Raw genomic sequence first — 24,000 nt, 5'->3', positions numbered from 1 at the left:
AAATATAACTTAAATTTTGCATGAATTGGTCCTTTAAACTGTTACAAGTGCTGCAAGTTAAAGATTTTATTTGTGACTAGTCTCAACACATCATATGGATGTAGTTGTCACCTGTTTGTTTCTGATATGGAGTTTTGTTACCTGTTATTGGTAGTTTTTAGTTGGTTTAAAATGGTAAACTCAAACCAGCTTTGGTTACTGGATTTCAAAAGTCTACTACCACTTGTCACTTTGGTTATAATGTTATGAAATAAGGGTTAGTGGAGGTTTTATAGAAATCCTAAGACTGATGATGATGATGATGATAATGATGATTAGGGGTGGGTACCTTTCACATTTAAAACGATACCAAGCAATACTGATGTCTGGTACCTAGCAATTGGTATCGGTACTCAATTGTACCATTTTCAATAATTTTGTTTGTGTCTATGTGTTAATAAGTATTAATGTGTTTAACTATAACATCACAGAGTTTCTCAATTTGACATTTCTTCAACTATGTAACCTTGAAGTGCTGTGTTCATGTGCAGTATGGAAAATCACCTACTCTACCTCACAGTCACAGGGATACATTTAGGTACCTAAGCATGGTACCGTTTGATGTTACATGAATTGGTACTGGGTATTACAGACAGAATCCGGTTGGTACCTTTTTAAGTTTTGCTTTTTAAATGTGTTTTTCCTCATTATGTTTGATTTACAAAAACATGAAATGTTTTTCTTTATATCTTTGCTACTGGGTTCCTGATGATTCTCTTATAATGTATGGAAGCATTACCGTAAGGTGGCTGCCAATACTATCTTTTAAGAACTGTGTAATAAAACACATCGACTGTGTCAAACACTCTTCATATGTCCAGACTGGTTTGTGATGCGTTTTATTTATACTTTCAGAGACAAGAACAACTAGAAAAATTAAGAAAAACCCAAACAACTCAAAAAGTACAAAAAAAGTTCTGTAAAACCAGAAGGAAAAGTTTATCATTCCAAGGACATGATATTCGTTTATAATGTAACTCGACTGGAAGCTTTAACCTTAAAAGCCTACAATACACTTTATTCTCCATAACCACTCCCACTGGTTTCTATCTGCTGTTGAGATTTCACTGCTTTCTAAATTTATCAATGACCAATCAGACAATTTAAGTTAGAAGCTTTCATTTCTGAGGTAAAATAACTTGAGTGGAGATGATATCACAGTAAAAATGTCAGCCATGTGATGTTAGTGAGAATAGTGAAACAAAGCCAGGTTAGAACGGGCGCACCCCACATGAAGTCTCTAATTACTCTCGTACATGTTCCAGTTTCGTTCATTGGGTAATACTCTTGAGAGTCGCAAAGAGCAGTCGATAGTGGGCTCATAAAAAATGCAGTCAGGGTCTTCAATTATCACCTGTGCCTCACTTCCTGTCTGTGGTACAGAGCGAGCGAAGAGTGAGGTTTTAGGAGCTTTGACAAGTGTTTTCCTCTTCACACAGCCCATAGTGATGAGAGCCTGTGAAGAAAGAATTTGGAGGGGTTTAAATCATTTATTTGTTATTCTTGTTTTGGCAGGTGTATTTTTTATTTATCAGTTGTGATCAACTGAGCTCTGGTAGTAGGAAAACAGGAATATGAGACTGTGAGAATGTATAATTTCCAGTTACCTCCACCAGGTCCAGCAGTGCCAGCGGCTGCAGTAGAGCTTTGTAATGTTCCACCAATGACCTCTGCGTGAGTCCAGGCCGATTCATGATGTGATAAAGAAGGCCTTCCAACATGCCTTTGCACACCGGTCGGTTCAGGCTTCCATCAACCATCCGCCACGGTCGGCTGATGAAACTCACATTTTCCTCCCTGTTAGGATCAGAAGATTTGGATGAAAACACAAAGATGAGCGAGGTGACACACAACAGAAAAGAAATGCTGGATTAACTCAACTACATTTATCATAGCGCTTACTCATCATGATCATCAGCTGCTCCTGTTGGTTGGGCGCATGTGTCTTCACTTATACTTCCTTTCCTGGCTCTACGCTCTCTCCTTTGACCCCGTCTTTCTTCGTTTTCTACATTCTCTTGTCCTGCCTCCTTTGCCTCTGTCTCCTCAGGCAGCGTCTTCTCCCCTCCCTCCTCATTTTCTGTGTTCAACACTTTCTCTTCAACTCCCTCATCTGGATTATCCTTCTGTAGCTCATGCTGCTCTTCCCCTGTCGCTTCATCTCTCGTGACATCAGTGCAAACAGCGTCCACATCCTCCCTGTGCTCACTCTCTTGTCTGTCCACAGCAGGTTTTTTCGAGGGTGGTTCCTCTTTCTCTCGCCGTGTTCCTCGCCTGCACCTCTTGCGCATGAAAGGGAAGTTGTGTTGTCTCTGCAGAAAGGTCAATTTGTCTGATGAGGAGCTCGACTGGGACCACTGTTTCCAATTCAGAGTCAACAGCCAAGGTTCGGCATGCCGCATTAGCACCCAACGGACTCCAGAGCTCCCAACCTTTACCACCTGACCTTCTGCTTGTAACCCCTGAAGACAAAAAACAGGATGGACAGAAGAAAACAGTCATCAACAACAGTGAAGTCATAGAAAAATTACTGTCGCAAATCTGCAGAGCTTGGGAGTCTCTAAATGTTCAAGTTTTGTACAGCAATATATTCATTTGGATGACCAGAGAATAAGACCCCAGGCTTTGCAGATTAGAAAAATAACGTGTCTGAACCTTTAAATACTGCTGCAGGCCTCTTGTGTGACCACTCTGTGGCTCCTCCAGGTGTCTGTGAGTCTGGAGCAGATCGTGTATATCCACGCCATTCTCCCCAGCCTCATCCAAGCTCTTTCTGATCTGAGCACAGGCCTCGATATCCTGAGGAGTGAAACCTTTCTCCACCACCAGCCGCTTCTCACACTCAGTCACATCAGACGGAGAGGAAGAGAAGGGGCAGGAGGTGGAGTAGGTGAGGCTGGAGGGCAGCAGTGAGGGACCACATTTGAGCAAGTCCGAAGGTGGGAAGTCTGTAACTGTAGACGAAAAGGGATCAGAGGGTCTGGTTTTTTTTATAGGTGACAAATAGTGTTTATGGATGCTGTGTGCTGATGCTTACTTTCTTTGCTGAATGCGTGGTGAGCAGGGGTGTTACGCAGCTGCAATCTTACGTTACATGATTCCAACACGATGTTATCACTGGTGTTGAGGTTGCGTAGTTTGACTAAAAGAAACAAAACAGAATAAATTCTCTTTACAGGCTTTAACAATTCTGTCTTCTTTATCAAAATATTCACTCCAGCTTCTAGTAAAGAGGATTCTGCTAACTGACTTGTTGGTGGCATAGTTTAAAAAAGTCATTCTCCTTGCCTCACACCCTACAACCTTTTTCTTTCTATTAAAATAAGTAAGAACTGATTGGAGCTGGAGGAGCAGGAGGGGAAAAGGGAAAAAAAAACGTGTGTACCTATGCCAGGAGTGCAGTATCCTCTCAACATCAGGTAGTTGGTATGAGAAGCTTGATGTGCCTTCACCTGCATTTTCTTTCTCCCCTCACACTCCTCACCGTCTTCATCCTCGTCCTCCTCTTCTTCCAGAGCTGCCATACTAAAAAAAGACAAACATTATGTTAAAAGTCATTTAAATCAATCAATCTTTATTTAATCTTTATTCATGTTTGACACATTTTTCCATCCAGATAATCTCAGGTTGTACCACAGATATTCTTAGTGCCTTCATTCATACAAGGCCAAATGCATTTCATTTTTGGCACTTTTCACTGTCCCAAATTACTCTGAATTATGCCCATTTTAAAATTATCTCTAGTACCGAAGATTTCTCCAGACAGATAAAATGTCAACATGGCCTTACCCTAATAAAAAGAAGAAGTTGACTTCAAAAAGTCTCAGTAGATTTTTACAGCAGTGCCACAGGCTGGTCTAACCAAATACTGAGTAGAAGACAAACATTTCTGGGGCAGTTTCTCTTTTAATATTCTAATTTTCTGAGATACTAAGGTTTGTGTTTTTATTAACTGTAGGACACAATCATCACAATTTGATGAAACTGAAGCTGAAATATATTCTTTTCAATGTGTATGATAAATGAGGTTTACTTTTTTTGGATTGAAATGCTGACTTTACTTTTCCACCATATCCTAACTGCTGAGAGCGCTCTGTTTCCTGCTGATCATGTGATTAAAATGTGGATGATTTTTTATTTTTCTAAAACTTTATTTAAAAGATTTGAATTTTGGAACCTCCAAAAAGTTAGAAGTCTGTTGCCTCAAGAGCTTTTTTGCTTGTTTTTGTCTTTGGACTCTTCTGGCAAATATCTTAAGCTAACTGTTGGCTGAAAGTTTGTCTAAGACAATCACACAACCCACATTTTCGAGCATAAAACCGACACGGTGGAAGTTGAGTATTGAGTATGTCACTGCTGATTGCACAAGAAGACAGCAGCCCAAATACTACTCTCTGTGGAGATAAGTGTGCAGCAGCACCAAAATGATCAGGAGCCAATCAGAATTGAGTTTTGATCCAGATGACAGATATTATCTTACAAACACTTGTACTACTCAGCCCTTTAAGTACATAGAGTATCACTCACTTCTTTACAGCATCATTGTCCACCATGTTGCTGTCCACCACCACCATTCGTTTAGGTATTGACAGGTGTATGCTCAACAGTCCCAGAGACATCAGGCTGAGAGTGACCAAGCAGGCTCCACCAGGAGAGTCCAGAGAGAACCGCAGCATGTCCGACACATTGGGAGACTCCTCTGGAGCTTCACGTGAAGAGTCTGAGGAAACACTTTCCGGTAAATGATCCTCTCTTTGCTCTCTGCTGGGCTGATCATCACCTGTACAGACTTTTGAGGACTCTTCAGGGTTTTTCTGTTCCTCAGCTTCGCCTGTCTTCTCCTCTCCTTCCAGTTTTCCCTCATGGTTTTCTCCCTCCTCTGCGGCACTGTTGTTGGATTGTGCTTCTGGCTCACTCACCAGTTTGCTAGCTGCCATCCCTGTGCTTGTCTTTTTTTTCTTTTCAGGCGCTGATCTTTGCTCCGTTATCAGCTCCCCGTGCACTGACCTGTTTTCAGTTTCATGGTAGAATGCAGTTAAAGGTTTGTCATCTCCCATCCCGTTGTTGATCAGACTTCTCAAGAAGCGAAAAGCATCGGTGCACAGAGTGTTTGGAAAACGCCACGAGAAAGACCTGCAGAAAGACGGGAGAAGCGTTTGGACTAAAACTCTGCAGGGCTGATGGAATGGAGACACGCTGCTTGTGCATGAGGAATTCATGTACCTGTAGTAAGAGTTGGACAGCTGGTAGGACATGGGTAGGATGGGCAGCCCTCTGCTCTTTTTTGGCCCAAACAGCTGACTTATTCGCCGGCGGTTGACCAGACCTTTCTTCCTGCACTGAATGAACACTTGGCACAGCAGCTCCTGGTTGTATTTACTGTACATGTGGAAAGTCTGAGAAAGCAGACGGATGGGGAATAAGAGGACTTTGATTTTGGGCTCTTCAAGCCTAAAACACTCAAATAACAGAAAATGTAATCAGACGTTTCATATATTCCAACTTGTCTGTGTGTTTTATGTCTTTTATTACCCATCTTTGATGTTTTTTAACCTCATTAATCAACTTTTTCTTTTTTCCTGACTTTCTTTTTAAATTCTCTGGGAAATTGTAATAAACTTCTGACGTGTCCACAAAAACCTAAGATGCCTTGTCTTTGATTTCATCCCAAAAAATTTGCCTTGTTGCAAAGTCTTTCTACCAGAAGATGGGGACACAGATGCTGATGTGCACTCAGATCTCACATATTTGTTAGACAATAATGAGATGCTGGGGATCTTACACAAGACAAGTTGCCCTTACCAAGGACTGAGAAATCCTTTGAAACATGCATCTTTTGGGTAAGTTGTAACTATTTTCCCATGTCTAGTGGTTTGGCTAATAACTATACAATTAAAAATCTATTGGATTTATACAGCGCTTTCTCTGAAAACTCATACAAAACAAGCTCAGATTAAATACAAAAAAAACAGAAAATATATACACATTTGGTGAGTAAAAACACTATCAAGCTACACGTGTTGTAAAACTCTTAGATTTAAAACGGTCTTGCACTTCAAATGACGAAAAAGGAAGCAGAATGATGTTGTACCTGAAAGGATCTGGAGGACTTCATCTGGATGTTGTTCATAGCCAGAGTGCTCTGGATCAGGTTATGTAACACGATGGTATGAATATCGTCTGTGCTGTAAGGGACAAGCAGAATAATACACATTTAACTTGCATTACAAAAAAACGAAAAACAAATTTGAATCAGTTGTAAAAAATTAAACATTCTTCCTTACCAGGTGAGAGTATCTTTGCATGATACCTGCTTTCTGGTCTCTATGGCTGAAACCCTGAATCTGTAACACGTTCACAGGATCATATTAAAATCATCATTAACACACTAATGCTAGTTATGTCAGGATATCAAACCTTCCTCTCCTTACCGTGAAAAGAGCTCATGTTTTGTGTTGGGTATGAGCGCTTCCTGCAGCTCAGCATTTACCACAGAGCTGAACTTCTCTCGTAGCAGCCTGACATACTCAGAGAACGCTGTCGCACAATCCTTCAACAACAAAAAAGGGAAAACTCAGAACAGTCAAGGACAATTAAAAAATGAGATACATTTGATTGAAATGAACTTGAGTACCTCAGGACTGTTCGGATCGACAGGTTTCTTCTCCTCCAACAGCTGCATTAGAGGTTTGTCCTCGTACACCTCAGCCAGGCAGATCCTACAACACATTTATGAAGAATGTTAGGGCCCGCGCCCACTGACCACAGGCTCAGCACCCACAGCGCTAACAGCTCTTAAATTGAGTTCCTGGATGCTTCAAGTTAGGAAAAGACTGAGCACAGGCCTACCTGTAGTTCAGAAGAGTCTGAGGGTTTTTGAGGATGTATCGTGTGCGACGTCCCACAGCGATAGATGTTTTATCAGCTGATATTTCAAACTCTGTATGGAGCAGGTCTCTCACCACACAGTGGGGTATGAACGGTCTTTTCAACTACAAAACAATTACAATCGATAATAATTTTACAACCACAGAAGTGCAAAATAGTATTGACATAACCCACCCAGAACAAAGCACTGATGTTAAAAATTTCACACATTTTTAGGTCCTTTTCTCACTGCATCGTGTAAAGCAGCAAATAAAGAGGAAGTTAAGAAAAAGAACAATGTGTAACCCTGGTAATTCAAATAAGTATTTGGCTGTCTGTCTGACCCTTTTGTACAAAAAAGCCTAAATTAAATAAATAAATAAATAAGATATAGTTCAAACTATTTCACTAAAATTTCTTTTTAAAAGCTTGGAAAAATAATGTTGATCTTAGCTCATAAAAACTGACATTTCCACTATAAGTTTAATCTCTTAGAAGAAACCAAAGCCTTCTATTTGATTACTAATTTCTTGAATATAGTGTACTTCTTGATTCTCTTGTGTATCGATCAGAGATAGCTACACTGTTTTCAATGACATCCACATTTGACACTGACATTCATATTATCCATTACAGCACCACACTTAATGTTCTTTTTTATCACAATTTCTTTTTAATGATTTCCTCAAAAACTCAGAAACTCTGAACCATAACTAAAGGCTAACAAAACAAAACCTGTTTTATTTGTTGTCTTAGAGTAATAAAACCTGTGAATTGGGGAGCAGATGTTTGAGAATTTATTTGTTTGTGTCTGTGTGTGTGTGTGTGTGTGTTTGTGTGTGTGTACCTTGCTGTTGAGAAGGTGCGTGGCCACACTGCAGAGCATCATCAGCGAGTCCTCCTGTATGGTCCAGAGGACTCTCTGTCTGGTCATCATTTTCAAAGCTTTGTGGTCTGCCTCGTCATGGGCAGGAGTGCGTTTCTTTGGCTCTTTAAATAAATAAAAAACACAGAATCTTTCAGCAAAATACATTTAATCAGTCTTGTGAATTATGATGCTCTTCTTCTGTGACGTTATTTAAATGGTAAAACTTTACCTTTTTTCTTTTTGGGTGGAGGTTTGACGATTTCCTTTTTGCTTCTTTTCCTTTTCTGGCCCTTCCCTCCAACGACCATCTTATTTCGGGTGGCAGGCTCTATCCCTATCTGGTTACAAACACACACCAACAAAGAATCACATTTACAGCCTCCACTCATAAAAGAAGACTTACCAAGAGTTCAATATACAGGAGTTAGTCACACAAACAGCCAATAGAGAGGGTAGTCATTTGAGATTTTATGGGATTTAGCTTGTGTGCTGTTAAATTTTATGTTTTAAACTTGGTTATACATAATGAGGTTGGATTGAACAAAGTAATAAACTCTCAATAAAATGAATCTTTGGTCGTATCAACACCTAAAAATATTTTGATGGCCTTCATATCATCATCAATCATCGGTAGAATGAGAGCTTCCAATGAGAGCGCTGTTTAAACTTAAGTCTGGTCCCTGATTCACTGCATGCAAAGATTTTATCTCTTACCTTCACATTTTCTACCATCACTGATCGCTTGTTGGTCAAACCGCCTGGTGCAGTGCCTTCTGTTACGCACAGAGAAGTAAAAAGTAGATTACCAACAAGCAGCGTAAGGATTAGTTATGTCAGTACATTAAATCAAGCTTAATTACCGACCCAAAATGAAAATAAAATCCAAGATTATTCACTGATTTTATGTAAACATGTCAAGATTTTCAGGAACTTAAACCTCATTACTCAGCAGAACTGTTTTATATACAGCTAGATCATCAAGGTCAACCAATCAGTTGCTTCTGTATGTGCCTAACAGTCAGAGATAAGCCCGGGGTGTTTTTCCTGCTTGATGCAAGATTTTTGTGTTGATTTATCGATGACAATTTTTAGTCTTTTTCTTCCGTGTGATTTTTCTCGAACAGTGTTTGAGGAAGAAGTGCGTCACTCTGCTCACCAGTTGTCAGAGCGATCCTGAGAGCGTTTCTGTTCAACAAGCTCCTCAGTCTGACTTTTGTCTGCTTGGCCTCTGTCCCACTTCGAGTCTGAAAGCAAGACAGCAGATATACATCATGAAACCCTGAAACACAAGGCCAGGCTTAACACCATCTGTTCTGCTTGTGCCTTGTGCACATACTGTCTTAACAGCGAGGAGATGGTTGGTCCACAGCCAGTTGCGTTTAAGATGACCGAAAAACTGTGAGTCCAGTCCTCCTGCTCCTTTACCGTCGCCTGGTGTCGACCCGTCGTCACACACTTCAATACTGCCCCTGTGTTTGTGTTCAGATGAACAAGATTAACCCCTGTTTCTGTTTACTCTATGAAGAAATGATGGTCTGCTTACTTCAGCAGGTATGCCAGTCCTGTAAACACGTAGCGGTCATGCACAAAGGAGGGAGCGGTTACATCCACCGGCTCGCACCTCCTACTCCGGATGACCCCTGAGGGAAGCAGACAGGAACAGATACGAAGAAAAAGAGTGTTAAAATATGACTCCCTGTGTGTCTCACAGAGCTGAGAGTCACTCTACTGTACGAATGTATGTGTGTGTGGGTGTATATTTGTGAGTTTGTGTGTGTGTACCCAGCGGTGTGTTGAGGCAGACACACATCAGGTCAAACCAGTAATTTTCCACATCTTCAGCTGAGTTGAAGGTGTACCGTCGCTTCTCAAACGGTTTGTCAGGACACTCTGAGACCAGCCAGTAGTGAGGCTCAGAGCTGGTGGTGTCAACGATTGTGGCGTTACGCTTCACGTACAGATACATCTGGAATATGCAAATATGGACAGAGAGGTAGAAATGACATTAAAAGAGAAATGACTACTTTTTTCTTCTCTGTCCTTTGTTTCTTTGTTATTTTTGGACTTTATGAGGTGAGCATGTACCATGTCTTTTTCCTTGAACTTTTCCACTGGACCAAACTGCACAAGGCCCATGTAGACCAGCCTCTGCAGGTTCTCGTGGAAGCAGAAGATGTATTTCCTAATAAAAAAGAAAAAAAAAACACCACATTTAGGAAATGATGACGATCAGTGAGAGACAATGAGAGAGGTATGAAAAAGGAGAAATTCACCGTCTGTAAAGAAGTTGTCTTCTCATCTTTGCCGGCAGCATGCTGACTAAGTAGTGTTGCTTCACCGGGTCATTGAGATATTCCTCCAGTCCATCAACCTGAAAAAAATCCAAACAGCTAAACTAAGGTGTGCCAAATCTCATGCTCTGTATGTTGTTTTCTGGAAACAAGAAAGAACGTTGTTCTAAAAAAGATGTCACTGGTAATACTGGGAAGGTCAGTGAGCAGTTTTAATGTATCAGGCAGATTGATACAGTCCAATAATACTCCAAAATTAGAAAACCATAAGGATTATATTGTTGTCTTGCTGTTTACAGGGTATCTGCAGGTTTCAGTGAGACAAATTTAAATCTTTATTTAATGCCACCTTGAATTGAATTTAAGACTGAAAATAGGGATGCACGATATTGGATTTGTGCCGATATCCGATATGCCGATATATTGAAACCCCTTTTGGCCGATACCGATACTGATAATCATACGTTTGTTTGTTTTTTTCACTGTAAAGAAAGCTAAGTCTATCCTGTACTGGAATTTATATGTTACTCTTATTGTGACGGTCTTATTTGTTTAAGAAACACACATAAAACAAGACAAAATACATTTGATTTTACCATAAATAAGAAATGTATTATTTTTTCAAACTCAAGACATTCAGTATTGAAATACAGAAAAATAATTTCTTTAGATTACATGAACTTTAAATGTACAATGCATTTTTAAAGATAACCAAGTTGCATTTGATTATTTTAGAGCTACTGTAACAACCTGGTGATAGACACAGAGCTCTGCAGTGCAAATAAATGAAGTGCTACATTTTATTTAAGGAGCTTATTTTTCAGATGGAAAATAATAATAATCCTAACTGAATAGCACCTTATCGGCTGTGCATATCGCCAGAAATTTACATATCTGCCGATACCGATAAACGTGTTTTTAAGCTTTTATCAGCCAGTACCGATATTGTGCCGATAATATCGTGCATCCCAAGCTGAAAACACTGTGAATACTCGCAGTGGTTGGGGAATTCAGCTGTATTGCAATCCAAACAGACATCATCCTACCAAACCTCAATAAATTTGCACTTACCCATTGTCCTAGACTGGCTAACTAGCATGCCATACTTTATATCACAGACATCAAAGCAAAAAAAGACTGAAAATTTTATTCCTAAAGAAAGAAAAGAACAAAAGTTTTGTTATTTCTACTTTAGAAATAACACTGACTGGTTTTTCTTTTTTGAAGCTAAAGATCGCAGCTGACAGACATGTGCTTGCCTCTATTTCGACTAATCTGACCTACCATCTAGTGAATTTTATTGCTATATAGCATAACAGAAGAAACAGCTGTTCTACATAAAAAACTAAATAAGTTAAAGTATAAAAGAAAATAAATTAAGTTGGGGGGTCTGGGGGAATATCCCCCAGAGGAAACATCTAGCTTTTCTAACGTCAAAATGAAGCCTTTTGGGGCATTTTGAGCATTTTACATTATAAATCTGAATCTAAGACATGAATTAGAAAACAAACTGAAGGTTTTCTCTAAATTCAGTGGACTAAGAGTTATATTTTTATTAAGTTCAAGAAGGTATTTTTCAACATTTGGACATAACTTATGCAGTACCTTGTTTTATATCTCTGACCCACTCAGTCGTTACCAGAAAAAAAGTAAACTAGTGCCAGCTTGTTAAGCTAATTTACCATGTAAGAATTATTTTGTCAAACGGTCCAGTTTAAAGCTGTTTCATGTCGCATGGTGCTCTGTATGGATAATGTGTTGTATCACCTGTTGTACTGACGCTTATTGCTAATGGAGTGTGTCTGGCTTGGAGACTGTCTCCTCTGCCTGCACGCGGTTTAACTGAAACGCTCCATCATCTTACGCATTGTTATTCCCTGGTACTTCTTTCGTAGGTTGGGTAAATAAATTGCACACCAAAGCCCAAAGTAAAACCATGGACATCAGTGCACACTGATACTCGCTTCACATATCAGATAAAAGCTCTGACTGCAGCCTACATAGAAAAAAAACTTGGTCAATGTTGGTAATATTAACTAGTCCTACCCCCAAAAATTGAAGACCTCTGAGTTATATATAATCAATACCAGCATATGGCATTTTTAATGAATTTAAGACATTTTGAGGCTTAATTTTAGATACATGAATTTAAGACTTTATAAGACTTTTCAAGGATGTGCAGACACCCTGGTTTAAAAACCAAGTCATAGGTAATTTTTGTTGTATAGAAAGTCTTGAAATCAAATGGATATGTTGCAAGCTCAAAGAGCAAATTAAAAATCCTTCAGAAACTTAATATGTGCTCACCTTATAGTTGATCTGCATGACCTGAATGAAGACAGAGAGGGGCAGGCAGAGGAGCACATCACTGACCATTGCCCACCCAGGACCATACTCTTTGTGAACACGTAAAGGAGGCACGAATCTCCTCCATGAGTCTTCATCAGCGTACGCTAAAACACAAAGATAATAAAAGGTGGTTCAATATATATATATATATATATATATATATATATATATATATATATATATATATATATATATATATATATATATATATATATATATATATGTCCTTTTAATGTAAATGATCCATGTGAACCTACAAAGGCCAGAAAGTCACAAAGCACAGCGATTCATAACATGATCCTGAAACCATGAGGCCATATGGAAAAATTTCAGTCTGGGTTCCGAACTCGACACAGCACTAAGTCTGCACTGCTTTAAGTTCACAATGACATAGCTATGTCTGTTGATGCCAAACGTCCTGTTGTCCTGGTGCTGCTTGACTTAACGGTGGCTTTTGATACAGTCTACCATCCTATTCTCTTGTCCCGCCTGAATAACTTCGCTGGCATCCGTGGAACTACACTCAAGTGGGTTTGAGCCTTACCTGACCAACAGGACTTTCTCTGGGACGATCGGCGACTTGTCCTCCTCTGTTGCCTCTTTGTCTTGAGGAGTTCCCCAGGGCTTCATTTTGGGCCCTTTGCTATTTTCTCTTTACATGTTGCCACTGGGGTCAATTATAGCGAGGCATAATTTAACATTTCACTGCTACGCCGATGATCTCCAGTTGTATTTACCTTTGTTTCCAGACAAAAGTGGTGCCCTTCAGTCTCTGACTAACTGCATCAGTGATATCAAGTCGTGGCTGGGGAAAAGTTTCCTCCATTTAAATGAGGACAAGACTGACTATGTTTCATTTGGTGATAATGTTCTTGTGGACTCAGATCCTCTGTTCTTAAAGCTAAAACCGTTTGTAAAGAATCTTGGCGTCATTTTTGACAGCGGTTTTACTTTTACCAAACAGATAGACAATGTGGCCAGGACAAGTTTTTATCAACTACGTCTTTTATCCAAAGTAAAGCCTTTTTTAAATCGAGCCGACCTTGAAAGGACCATTCATGCTTTTATGAGCTCAAGCATGGATTATTGTAATGCTCTTTATGTCTGTGTTTCCCAGTCTGCCCTTAGCCACCTTCAGTTGGTGCAAAATGCGGCAGCAAGGCACCATCACATCACCCCAGTCCTCCTTTCCCCCCACTGGCTTCCAGTCTCTGCCAGGATAGATTTTAAAATTTTACTTTTTGTTTTTAAAGCGCTAAAACAGACTTGCACCTATTTATTTGACTGAGCTCCTCTCTGTTCGAAACCCCAACCCCAACCCCCAAGTTGCGGTCTTCTCATCAGCTACTCCTAGAAGTTCCTCAGACCAGGTATGAGCACTGGGGTGATCGATCTTTTTCAGTCGCTGGACCCAGACTCTGGAACAAACTCCCCCCTGGACATACGCACCATTACTGACTTTGGTCTTTTTAAAGTCCGGCTTACAACATATTTGTTCAGACTGGCTTTTAATACACAATAATGTGGTGACATGTTATTTTATTTTGTCTTGTTTTATCAGTTTTTATCTGGTTTTATTTTCCTGACGTGTTCCATTGTTGCTTTCTTTTAATTTGCTTTTATTTCTTATTTTACTATTTATTTTATCTGGAAAGTACTTTGGTCACTTCAAGTGTTGTAATGTGCTCTAAATTTTGATTGATTGATTGATTGATGAGGAACAAAGTGGAAGTTTCTTCAAAACTGTCACAGCAGGAGGCTTCCCTACCTGTCATGCTCTTTTGGGAGGCACAAGGCGCTGATTTATCCTGCTCTTCTTCTTCTTCGTCCCCTGATGACATCGCATCCAACTTTGACGCAGAGGAATCTGCGGTTTGTGGATCTGCAGACTTTTCAGATGTGTTTGCAGGTGTCTGCACATTTGGCGGAGAGTCAGGGGCGTCATGTCTTTGTGGGTGCCCATATATCAAGTACCAGAGGAAGTTGTGAATAACACGAAAGCGATGCATCTTAGGCTGAAAGCCAAGGCTCCTCCCCAATCCTCGAACTACAGAAAGAGAAACAAAAGGAGGCACTAAAATCAAAATAACAGACATAAATACTCCCATTATGCAGCTCCTCAAACATAGTGTGAAACAGAACCTGTGGTGGGTTTGAAGTCCTTGTCTTCACATTTCTGTCTGTCTTTTTCCTGTTTGGCCTTTTCTTCAACTTGCTGCTGACTGAGGGTCAATGGGAGAAGAATGACGACAACTGAACAAAAGTTTAACCACAGAGCTACATGCAAGAAACATCACTCCTTTTATTAAACATTTAACACAGAAAACTGTTTTGGTTGATTTCAAAAGATGTCATTACTTTGTTTGTCTTCAGTTCAAAAGTTTACAAACTGCACTGTCTGCAGCTGTATGAGCATCACAGGTGAGCAGATTTGGGCCACAATAAAACTGGTTAAAAGTTAGAAAGGGTAATAATGGTATCACTTAATAAAGTTATGTGTTATTTTAGGTTATTTAGTCATCACAACAGTATTGGGTGATTTTTTTTCTCTCTGCATTTGTATCTTCAAAAGTTTCCAAGGCTGGGATCCTCATGGGTGCTGATATCAATTTTTTTAGACATGTTTCCTTTTCTCTAAAAAAATATTCTGATGTATTTATTTTGTACTCACCGCACTGCTGCGCAAGAGCTGGAGATCTTGAAGCGGACCTGTTCGATGACTCGTTTCACTACGTCATCGCTGGGCTGAACAGACGGATGAACAAACATCTCCACCTGCATGTAAACAAACATCAGACAGGGTTCATGTTACAGCTTATGTCTGATCTCTTATTACATCAACACGTTTGTTATAACTGCATCTTTATTTAATGAAGTCTGTGTTTCATCTGGATCATTTACTTTCTAGCAATGACTATAAATCATAGGATGATCACGAATCCAAATATCATTAGTTATTTATTATTTAAAGTTTTTAGAATTTGTATTCTGATTTGTTTGTCTTCTAACAAAAACAACCTTTTTATTCTCAAGCCTTCTTTGAAAGTTCTTGTCCGGCTTACCAACAGTTTCTTTACAGGGATTTTCTGGCAAAGCAAAAAACCTCCAACATTATCACAAAGTTGGAAATGTAACTTGACAACAAAGTGTGAATTGTGCATTTACATTCTTAGTGATGCCGTCCTGCACAACAGTGGTCTTTAATATCTTGATCAAGCCTTGTCTGGACAGACTTTGAGTGAGACGCAAAATTGTCTTCTTGCAACACCTGGTCCTACAGTTCTGCCTTTCATCTTCGTTGATCATCTTCTGAAGCCTGTAGAGGACATCACTGTGTTCAATATTTCTTGCTCTTTTTCACTTTGCATTTCATTCAACTCTGAGTAGCGAAAAAACAAACTTACGGGAAAGTACCCTCGATGACTTTGGCGTCGCGAACAGCTTCAACAATCAGGTTTTTCCTCCTCAGCAGCCGGTACGTCTCATGACCACCCTCTGGAGATCTCTTGGATCTTTTGAATGTGTCATCTCTGGGCGTCTAAAAGAAGTGGATTGAATTTTTAGTTTCACTGCCTGATGTCAATCTGAATTAAACACTGGAAACCACAAATCAGACTGACCTTCAGCTCTTTAATAACCTCAGAGTTGCTTTCTTCTGGATTATCATCTGCATTCAGTGTCTCAGTCTGAGGCAAAGAGCTGGTTGGACTTAAACTGGATCCTCCCTCCTCCTCCTCCCTCTCGACTTCCCCTGATTCTGATGGTAAGATGAAAGGAAATATATACATAATAAATCAGGATGGTAGATACTCAAAAAACAAACATAATCATTATCATGTATGGTATGAAAAAAAATCCAAGAAATAAGAATATAATCTCTTGAAAGTTACTTTTTGGGCTGTGCTGTGATTAGAGGACAGGGCAGTGGATACATCTCACTGTCTGGTATACACAACAAACTTTCCTCTCTAGCAGTGTCTTGTTCACCCAACAAAGACCACCAATGTCCTTCTGAGCTTTTCTGTTTCAAAGCCCAATGAAAGTTCATGTGTGGGTGAGTTGCGCTCTGCCGTCACGTTAGAAATGAGACAACAGAGTGCATCCCTTTCACACAAGTAAACAGACCTCATTGATCATTGAGCATCATTGATGAAATTTAATCTTTTGTTTTGTCATTTATCTCATTTAAAGGCCATTTGAAGGCTTAGTAAGTAATACTGAGTAGGGCTGAACAATTTTTGAAAATAATATGATTGTGATTTTTTTGGACCAATTTTGAGGTTGCAGTTTTGCATGCAAGTTTATTATTATTTATTTATTTATTATTTCATACATTCTTTTATAATTTATTAATTAATTAATTTATTCATTTATTCTTCAATAGATTCTCATATAATTTATTCATTTATTTATTAATTTATTCATTTTTTATAGATTTATTTTTGTAATTTGGCACTCTCACTTCTCCATAGGGGGGGCATTTACCTCCTGCATTATTCACTTTTCACAAGCACTCAGTCATTCTAAAGTACAACCAACAGGACAAAGTATACTGTCAACAAATAAACAATTCTTTCCCACAATTTTTAACTGAAAAAGAAAAAGGAACACTGAAATTTCACTGACCTCCAGTTAGTGCTGCACGATTTGGGGAAAAGGTGCGATTTGCAATTACGTGGACAATATTGCGATTGCGATTGTGCTTGCGAGTTAATAAAACAAGTTGTGCCATGATGAGTCTACAGACTTGCTTGGTAATCATGGAGAAAAATCTGAATTGCATGTGCTGACATTGCGATTGCGATAACCTCTTTTGCGATTACGTAATTGCATGTGCTGACATTGCGATTGCGATAATCGTGCAGCCCTACCTCCAGTTGTCAATAAGAGTAAAAAATTATACAGAGCAAAGTCAACAAAGGGTATAATGGAAGAAGATTAGGGCCACTGAAAAAAAAATAAAATAATGAACCATACAAATTTTAGAATTCTGACTTTTTACTCAGAAAAAAAAGTAATAAAAAAATTTGAACATTTATTTGTACTTTTTTCATCTTTCAGTGGCCCTAATCCTCTTCTGTAGGATATAGCTCTGCCAGCCACAATCATTCTATTGTGGATCTCTGTAGTTCACAGGTTTTTGCCAGAAAGAAAACAGCAGATTGACTTTTGCTAGTTTTGAGGAAGAATGAGTACAAGTTACTGTGTTTCCTCCAGGTCTCTGAACATGAAACCCTTTTTAAAAAACTTTTAATTGCAGCCTTTGCGATTTGAAAATTGCATTATATCATATTGCGGTGTTGGTTTCAATTCAATTAACTGTTCAGCCCTAATATTGAGATATTCTGATCTTTAAATATTTGTCTGTTTATAATCCTCAGTTTAAACTGAGATTACCAGTGCCACGCGCCAAAACGGGAAACGGAGTCTGTATCCAGGAAAACATGAGCAATTCCTGATAGTCCTCACTGTGTCCTTCACATGTCTGATTTAAGTTGGAATAACAAGCCAGCCAAATTGTTTCACAAGTCATTGTAAAATGTATTATGGTTTAACCTCTTAGCCATCCCCTCAAAAATGCCAAAAACACCTTTAAATGGCATACCCAAATTAAATAAGGTGCTGTTCTTGAACCCTCAGGGGTACATACAAATTTTAACTTCAGCAGTCAGTCTTACTGTAACTAGTATGGAGTTACTGAAGTAAGAACACAGGATATAAATGTTTTTGTCCTCGTCTGATTTGTTGAGATTTAAAACACTGTTCATAATCTACAAGAGTCTGTTTTCAAATCAAAGTCAACAAATTCAGAAGGAAACATATTTTTTGCGATAAGGTTGTAATTACTTGCATCTTGTGGGAGGGGCTACAGGGGTTTGAGGGGGAGCTAACGTCTCTTGAATCTGTCTTGGTTTGGCTGCCCCAAAGGTAACTGCTCAGCCTTACTGTGTGCTAATGTGGAACTCACAAAGACAATTTTTTAAAAATTTTACTTCAGGATGCAGGCCACAAATGATTTCCATAATCAATAAATTGTTTGATTGTGCCTTTTTGTGAGTTTAAAGAATAAACTGTTAGTAATGTGTTGGTACTGAAAAGTTGTTTCACAGAGGAAAGAAAAAGAAAACCCCCACAAATTATTTTTTTGCAGGAAAAGTTGAAGTGGTTCCCTCTAGTTACCTGCTCTGGAGCTGGAAGCTGGTGTTGGGGGTTTACTGAAGTTTGGGGTTTCACCTGAGTGATGTTGTAAAAGATATTAGAAAGTGTGAACATTAAAAGCTTCAACACTTTGATTTTGACATTTGACTTTGACTTTTAAAGCAACACATGTAGCTAAATGTGTGACTCACTTTCAGCTGTTGCAGGTTGAACAGCCGGCTGTGTCTCTTTGGGCATTGCATCATTCTTCCCTGTCGCCTCTTCTGTTGCATTTTCTGCCACTCCATTATCCTTTGCATCTCCCTTTCTGCCTCTGCCAGCTCTCTGAGTCTTCCGTTTTGCAGGGGCTTTACTTTTTGCCTCTGCTCGGGACTTTGAGCTGGATGCAGCTGCAGGAGTGGGTGAGGTAGAAGAGGAGAGAAGCTTGTTCCGTTCTTGCTCCTCAGCGAAGCGTTGGATTTGATCACTCACATCCACAGACCTGTCGCGGAGAAGTTAACAGAATAATTAGGTTAGAATTGTTTGGTTTAATAAAGTGTTTTGATGATGAAATGGTTTTAAATAATTAACTTGTGGATACAAACCTGTGACTGATATATTTTGTCGTCCTTTGCCGACCCTCATCCACCATGAAACCCTGCGGGGTGAAAGATATCACACACATTAAATTAATCCAAATCAGATACAGCATTAAAGAGTAACATGGGATGTGTTATATGTACTTCTGTGTCTCTTCCTTTTTTCCATTGTTATCCATCACACATAAAGATGCTATGGGGAGGATCTGTTTTAATTAGACTGCTTCGCCACCTTCTGGCCCGGAGTGTCACGCACACTATCATAATTTTCTTTTAGCAAGGCGTGCGTTTGTTTTGGAATTAAATGAAGATCAGATCATACCAACTTTTCTTTGTTGAAAACAACTTTTTACTGGGTACATCTTGCTGAGGTAAGGTATTTATCAGTAGTTACGTAGCACCACGGTTTAAAATATGATATCAAGCAAACGTAAAACTGTAATATTGGTGCTGATCATCTCATTTTAAAGTATGGATTACATATCAGGCATATAGAAGGGAGACTTTTTCAAGATTACTTAGAAACTCCTCACAGCCCCTTTGAGGGTTGCTGTAAAATCTGTTAAATTACAGTTGGTCCAAAAGCAGCGTTAGCAGCATTGAGAGGCAAACGTTTGAGCTCTGAGCTAAATACTAATGAGAACAAGTTAATGATTTAGGCCTCAGTAAGAGAATGTTGTTGTTTAGCACTTAATCATGCCAGTATTTGCATATCAGGATGAGGAAGTATTATACAGGAAATTGCTTTCAAGTTTAAAATGCCCATAATGAGAAAACGTAAGGAGTCTTGGTCTCACCTTTATCATGCCGGCTCTCTCCAGGGTTCGGACGATCATTCGAGATTCCAGTTTACCGATGTTCATCTTAAATGCAATAGTTGACTTTGGGATTCCATTTGCCCCAGATGATAGTACTGCAATAAGACATCAGAAAAAAAAGAATAAATAAATAATATAAACAGACGCAGTGAATGATACTAGAAGAGTATCAGAAACACTGTGGCCTCATTTAGAGCCTACAGTTAATTAAAAACATTGCAAAGACAACATATCAAGTTTCTAATTTAGTTTTATTTCAGCAACATTTTTTCTCAAAATCCTTTTTGATCACAAGCAAAGTAAGGGACATGTTTACCATTGGACTTCCTCTTGTTCTCTCTTAACAACACTAAATGTTAAGGACGGAAGAAAGCAATTTAAAAAGTTTTTTTTTTTCACCTCATTGCGAAGCATCCCTACAACTGTAGACTTGGGGTTGTAATAATGGGTCAACATGATGAGGACTACAGAGAATCTTTAACTTGTGTAAATTTCAGAGCCAATGGCCGAACCAAGTCAAAACATCTTGTTTCCCAAACATGCAGCGTCTCTGAAATCTGCTCCACAAGTGATGAAAGTCTTCAAACCCACCACATTGATACGCCTGTGACAGGATATCCATTTCCATGATTCGCCCCACCACATGAGCAGCTCTTCTCCCTCCAGACTCATCCTCATCATCCTCATCTTCATCATCGTCATCATCAGCGACGTTCCTTTTGGAGAATGGCTTTAACAGTTTTACACAGCGGACGAGCACTTTCTTCCCTGGTAATAGAGACAAATATAGTGCATCATTAAATTTTCATCAGTGACAGCTAGATGAATAGAAATATACTTTATTGATCCTGAGGAAAAATCAAGGCATTTAGTAGCAGATAAATCAGTTTAAGATATCATCAAAGTGAGGCTGATGTAAGTGACTTTATTTCCTCTTGGCACAGGGTTATATAGTACCTTTTTTGTTGATGCAGGGCCCAGCACCAGGGTCTAAGTCCTCTAGAGGATACATGCAGTACTCAGCCAACTTTGCAGATCGCATGTATTGAAACATGCGCTTAAAAGTACGATCATTTACATTCTGTGAGAAATAAAAGAATGATTAGTCACATTGATAACCATCTGCATCACAAACACAGGGAGCACGGGTAAACAAGCAACCAGCAGGGGTATACTCACGAGTTGTTGCCTGAGTGACATTACTGTTGTGAACTGACCAGGCATCTGCTGGAGGAGGTTTGACACGTACTCCATCAGTAGGTCATACTTATTCCTCCTGAAAAACACATGAAGTTGAGAGTGATTGTGTTAAATTCATTGTTGTGTTAATGTGTTGATGAAAGATTTGCCTTTTTTTATGTCTTCTTTGAAAAAAATACAACAATATATTGAGATAGGACATAAGGAAGAAAGAGCACTCGTAGCGTGAACAGACCTGTTTACATGGAAGCGTGAGAGCAGCAGTAGGACGGAGTGCTGCTGCTGCCCTGACTTTGCACGTGTGACGTAAGACTGCACAGTGATGAGTCCATTTCTGACAAGAGACTTTCTCAAGTAGTGCGCTTTTCGAGCATCAATCCTGTTGAAACACCACAGTGGCTGTTATTGAAAGAAAGTTCAAGATGATTGGACGCAGCACAACACTGAGCTTAGAGTGCAAAATCATTCCTACTTGAAAGAGCATCTGTGCAGATCTCTCTGCAGCTCTCCCTGCCATCGAGAGCGGCCAATTCGCTCCAACACGCAGTAAGAGTCATCAGTGAGTTTCAGATCGGGGTCGCTCTCAGAGCCAATCAGGGTCCTAAACCGTAGCACCTGAGACGCCACGACAACAAGCTTTCGGCCATATCTGAAAAGGTATGGTAGAGACAGAGAGGAGCCAAATGTGAACACAATATCTCACTATATCTGAAAAGCCTCAAAGATTTGTAAGTTCTGGTAAAAATCAATAGAAAAAATGACTGTTTTTTGTTGTGATTCAGATAAAACCTCACTTGTTCTGGCTTCACACTGCAGAATGAACTGAGCTCAATTTAACTTGTACATTTAAACCAAACTCAGGGGCAACTGTATTTAATTCTTTGAAGCCAAACATTTTTTTGGAATAAAAGACAAAGAACGTCTTCCAAGTCCATCTGCCTGTTAAACTCTGAATTTCTGTGACAGGGATGGTTGAGCACCCTGATAGAGCAGACAAACCTTTCCACAGCCTCCTGTAGGGTGAGTGTTGGAGTGAAGGACTTAGAGCGGATAAGCTTAGTGATGTCTTTCCTCTCTTTGAAGACTGCACACGAGCCCTGAATCCCATTCTTGTCATCGAGGATGATCTGGACAGGATAGCTGTTTTTCTGTGTGTCAGAAAACATCTCTGTTCTCTCAATGCCTGTTTCTGGGTCAACCTCTTTAAATCTGAAAATAAAAACACACACATTCCTGATATACCACTGAGCAAAAGTCAGATTTAAACCTAGTGAACGTGAAAAATATACTTCCAAAACCAAATCCAAAAGTAGGACATTCTTCAAAGGTAAAAGATCTCTGCATCAGGTGCATTTCTCAGTGTAGTTGTGAAAGTTGTATTTGATTTTCTTTATCTCAAAAAAACAGATTATATTGCGGTGAGCCTGTTTAGTATGAAGATTGGCGAGCTCACCTGTCAAACAGTTCGACATCTTCTCTCTCCTGTGGGAGCTCGAAAAACGTCAGGTCGCTGTTGCTACTAAGAGACTTCCACAGAAACTCTTTGGTGCAGTCGTCGAGCTGAAGGGGAAACTTGGGCTGTCTGGCTTGAAGTCGTATCCATAAAGAGGGGATAGTTATCCCGTCCAACCCCTCCAAAGCAACTTCATCCACAACCGCACTTAATGCATCCATAGCGTGGCTGTCGCTGTCAGCTTGCTACCGAGCTACTGACATGATGGCAACACTGTTTACTGTCAGCAGAGTGAGTTCATTTTTCTGTTAAAGTCACGGCGTAATGGGAAGAGGCTTACAGCGTACTTACATGGTCTCTGAACTGATGTATAGATACAAGTAAAAGAAGAAAGTAGTTAAATGGTGAACAACTGTCTTAGCCGACGAAGCTCTCAGCGCTGCATCTCTGTTTACGTGCTTGCGTCATGGTCAACTCTCTTCTTCTTCTTGGCGAACAAGTGGTCAGAACGCATTACCGCCACCTAGGGGAGTGTGGAGCGAAACAACTACATTTTGGGGAAAAATGATCTGCAATATGTAAAACTTAAAATAATATTAAAGTAAAATAAAATATATCCTCTAAAAATGTGGACACCCCCCCTTTCAGATGATGTGGACACCCCCCCTTTTAGATGTTCTTCATGGCGTCAGCCGAGAGTACATATAGGGTGACATCAGCTAAATTGGGCCACTTTTTGTTAGATAGCTTCAGGCACTTACAAAAAACAATGCATTCTATTAAAATGTGGTTTCGTGGCTAATAATGGTTGTTTTCTTTACATTTTCTGTTGAAATTATGCAGTAAATTTTTTTAGGCCCTACAGGTCTTGATAGGTCAGCTGTGCCAACTTTTTTACACAAGCAGAGTTCAGTTAAAATGAGCCAGCCCATCAGGTAAAATGGGACGCTTATCGGGTAAGTTGGGCCAGTCCAGCTGCAAAGGGATAGTCATTAATTTTTATTGTAAAACAACTATCAATGTGGCAACATAATTTATTACAACAATTTCATATTATCAGTACAATTAATTACATAGTAAATGATGAATAAATGAATGAATGAATAAACATCAACTAATATGCTCATTGCAAATAGCAATGTGAACTTTGGCATAAGACACATTGATAAAAACGCATTGATAAAAACAATAAAAACTGCAACCTACTTGGCCTTAAAATAGGATTTATGCAAAAAATGCTACTTAAAACATGAATTTAAACACATTCCTAATAGGTCATGAAGACAGATATTATGCATCAAAAATTTCATATATACAAGTTCTTTAAATTGAGTTATCCTCCTTATCATTTTTAGGCTGGATTTGAATCTTAGATCCT

General features: G+C 39.3%; 2 protein-coding genes across 2 annotated transcripts in view; one reads left to right on the top strand and one right to left on the bottom strand.

Annotated features, from left to right (window-relative positions):
* The window catches only part of LOC141800559 (bifunctional apoptosis regulator-like), a 176,466-nt gene that overhangs the window by 144,657 nt on the left and 7,809 nt on the right, over positions 1-24,000 (top strand). The gene's annotated exons all lie outside the window — the stretch shown is intronic.
* Positions 843-23,129, bottom strand: gtf3c1 (general transcription factor IIIC subunit 1). The gene is made up of 40 exons (XM_074689387.1): positions 22,623-23,129; positions 22,169-22,378; positions 21,642-21,818; positions 21,405-21,548; positions 21,149-21,245; positions 20,927-21,050; positions 20,561-20,737; positions 19,949-20,064; positions 19,158-19,210; positions 18,765-19,054; positions 18,595-18,648; positions 16,035-16,171; positions 15,819-15,952; positions 15,580-15,730; positions 15,086-15,189; positions 14,557-14,636; positions 14,183-14,461; positions 12,373-12,518; positions 10,048-10,145; positions 9,860-9,956; positions 9,557-9,740; positions 9,318-9,414; positions 9,111-9,243; positions 8,931-9,018; positions 8,489-8,547; positions 8,004-8,112; positions 7,754-7,896; positions 6,889-7,031; positions 6,674-6,758; positions 6,471-6,589; positions 6,324-6,383; positions 6,131-6,224; positions 5,263-5,435; positions 4,567-5,172; positions 3,425-3,564; positions 3,077-3,181; positions 2,695-2,993; positions 1,942-2,501; positions 1,647-1,836; positions 843-1,495 (listed from the first exon to the last, which is right to left on the bottom strand). Exons 1-40 carry the CDS (start codon positions 22,841-22,843, stop codon positions 1,280-1,282), a joined length of 6,492 nt encoding a protein of 2,163 aa, XP_074545488.1. The 5' UTR covers positions 22,844-23,129; the 3' UTR covers positions 843-1,279.

This window comes from Halichoeres trimaculatus, unplaced genomic scaffold (assembly GCF_033239565.1).
Source record: "Halichoeres trimaculatus isolate MK-OKI-2021-1 unplaced genomic scaffold, fHalTri1.1 fHalTri1_scaffold_2, whole genome shotgun sequence".
Taxonomy (NCBI): Eukaryota; Metazoa; Chordata; class Actinopteri; order Labriformes; family Labridae; genus Halichoeres; species Halichoeres trimaculatus.
Note: the sequence above shows the minus strand (reverse complement) of the source record. Positions and strands in the feature narration are given on the sequence as shown.

What these genes read in the sequence shown, in the direction of transcription:
- gtf3c1 (XM_074689387.1), bottom strand. Translation starts at nt 22,843, where the DNA reads ATGGATGCATTAAGTGCGGTTGTGGATGAAGTTGCTTTGGAGGGGTTG. An exon ending in AGGACGGCATCACTAAGAAT is followed by an intron (nt 15,190 to 15,579) that starts GTAAATGCACAA and finishes GTTTACATGCAG; the next exon opens with GTGGAGATGTTTGTTCATCC. An exon ending in CTCCCAAAAGAGCATGACAG is followed by an intron (nt 12,519 to 14,182) that starts GTAGGGAAGCCT and finishes TTTGTGTTTTAG; the next exon opens with CGTACGCTGATGAAGACTCA.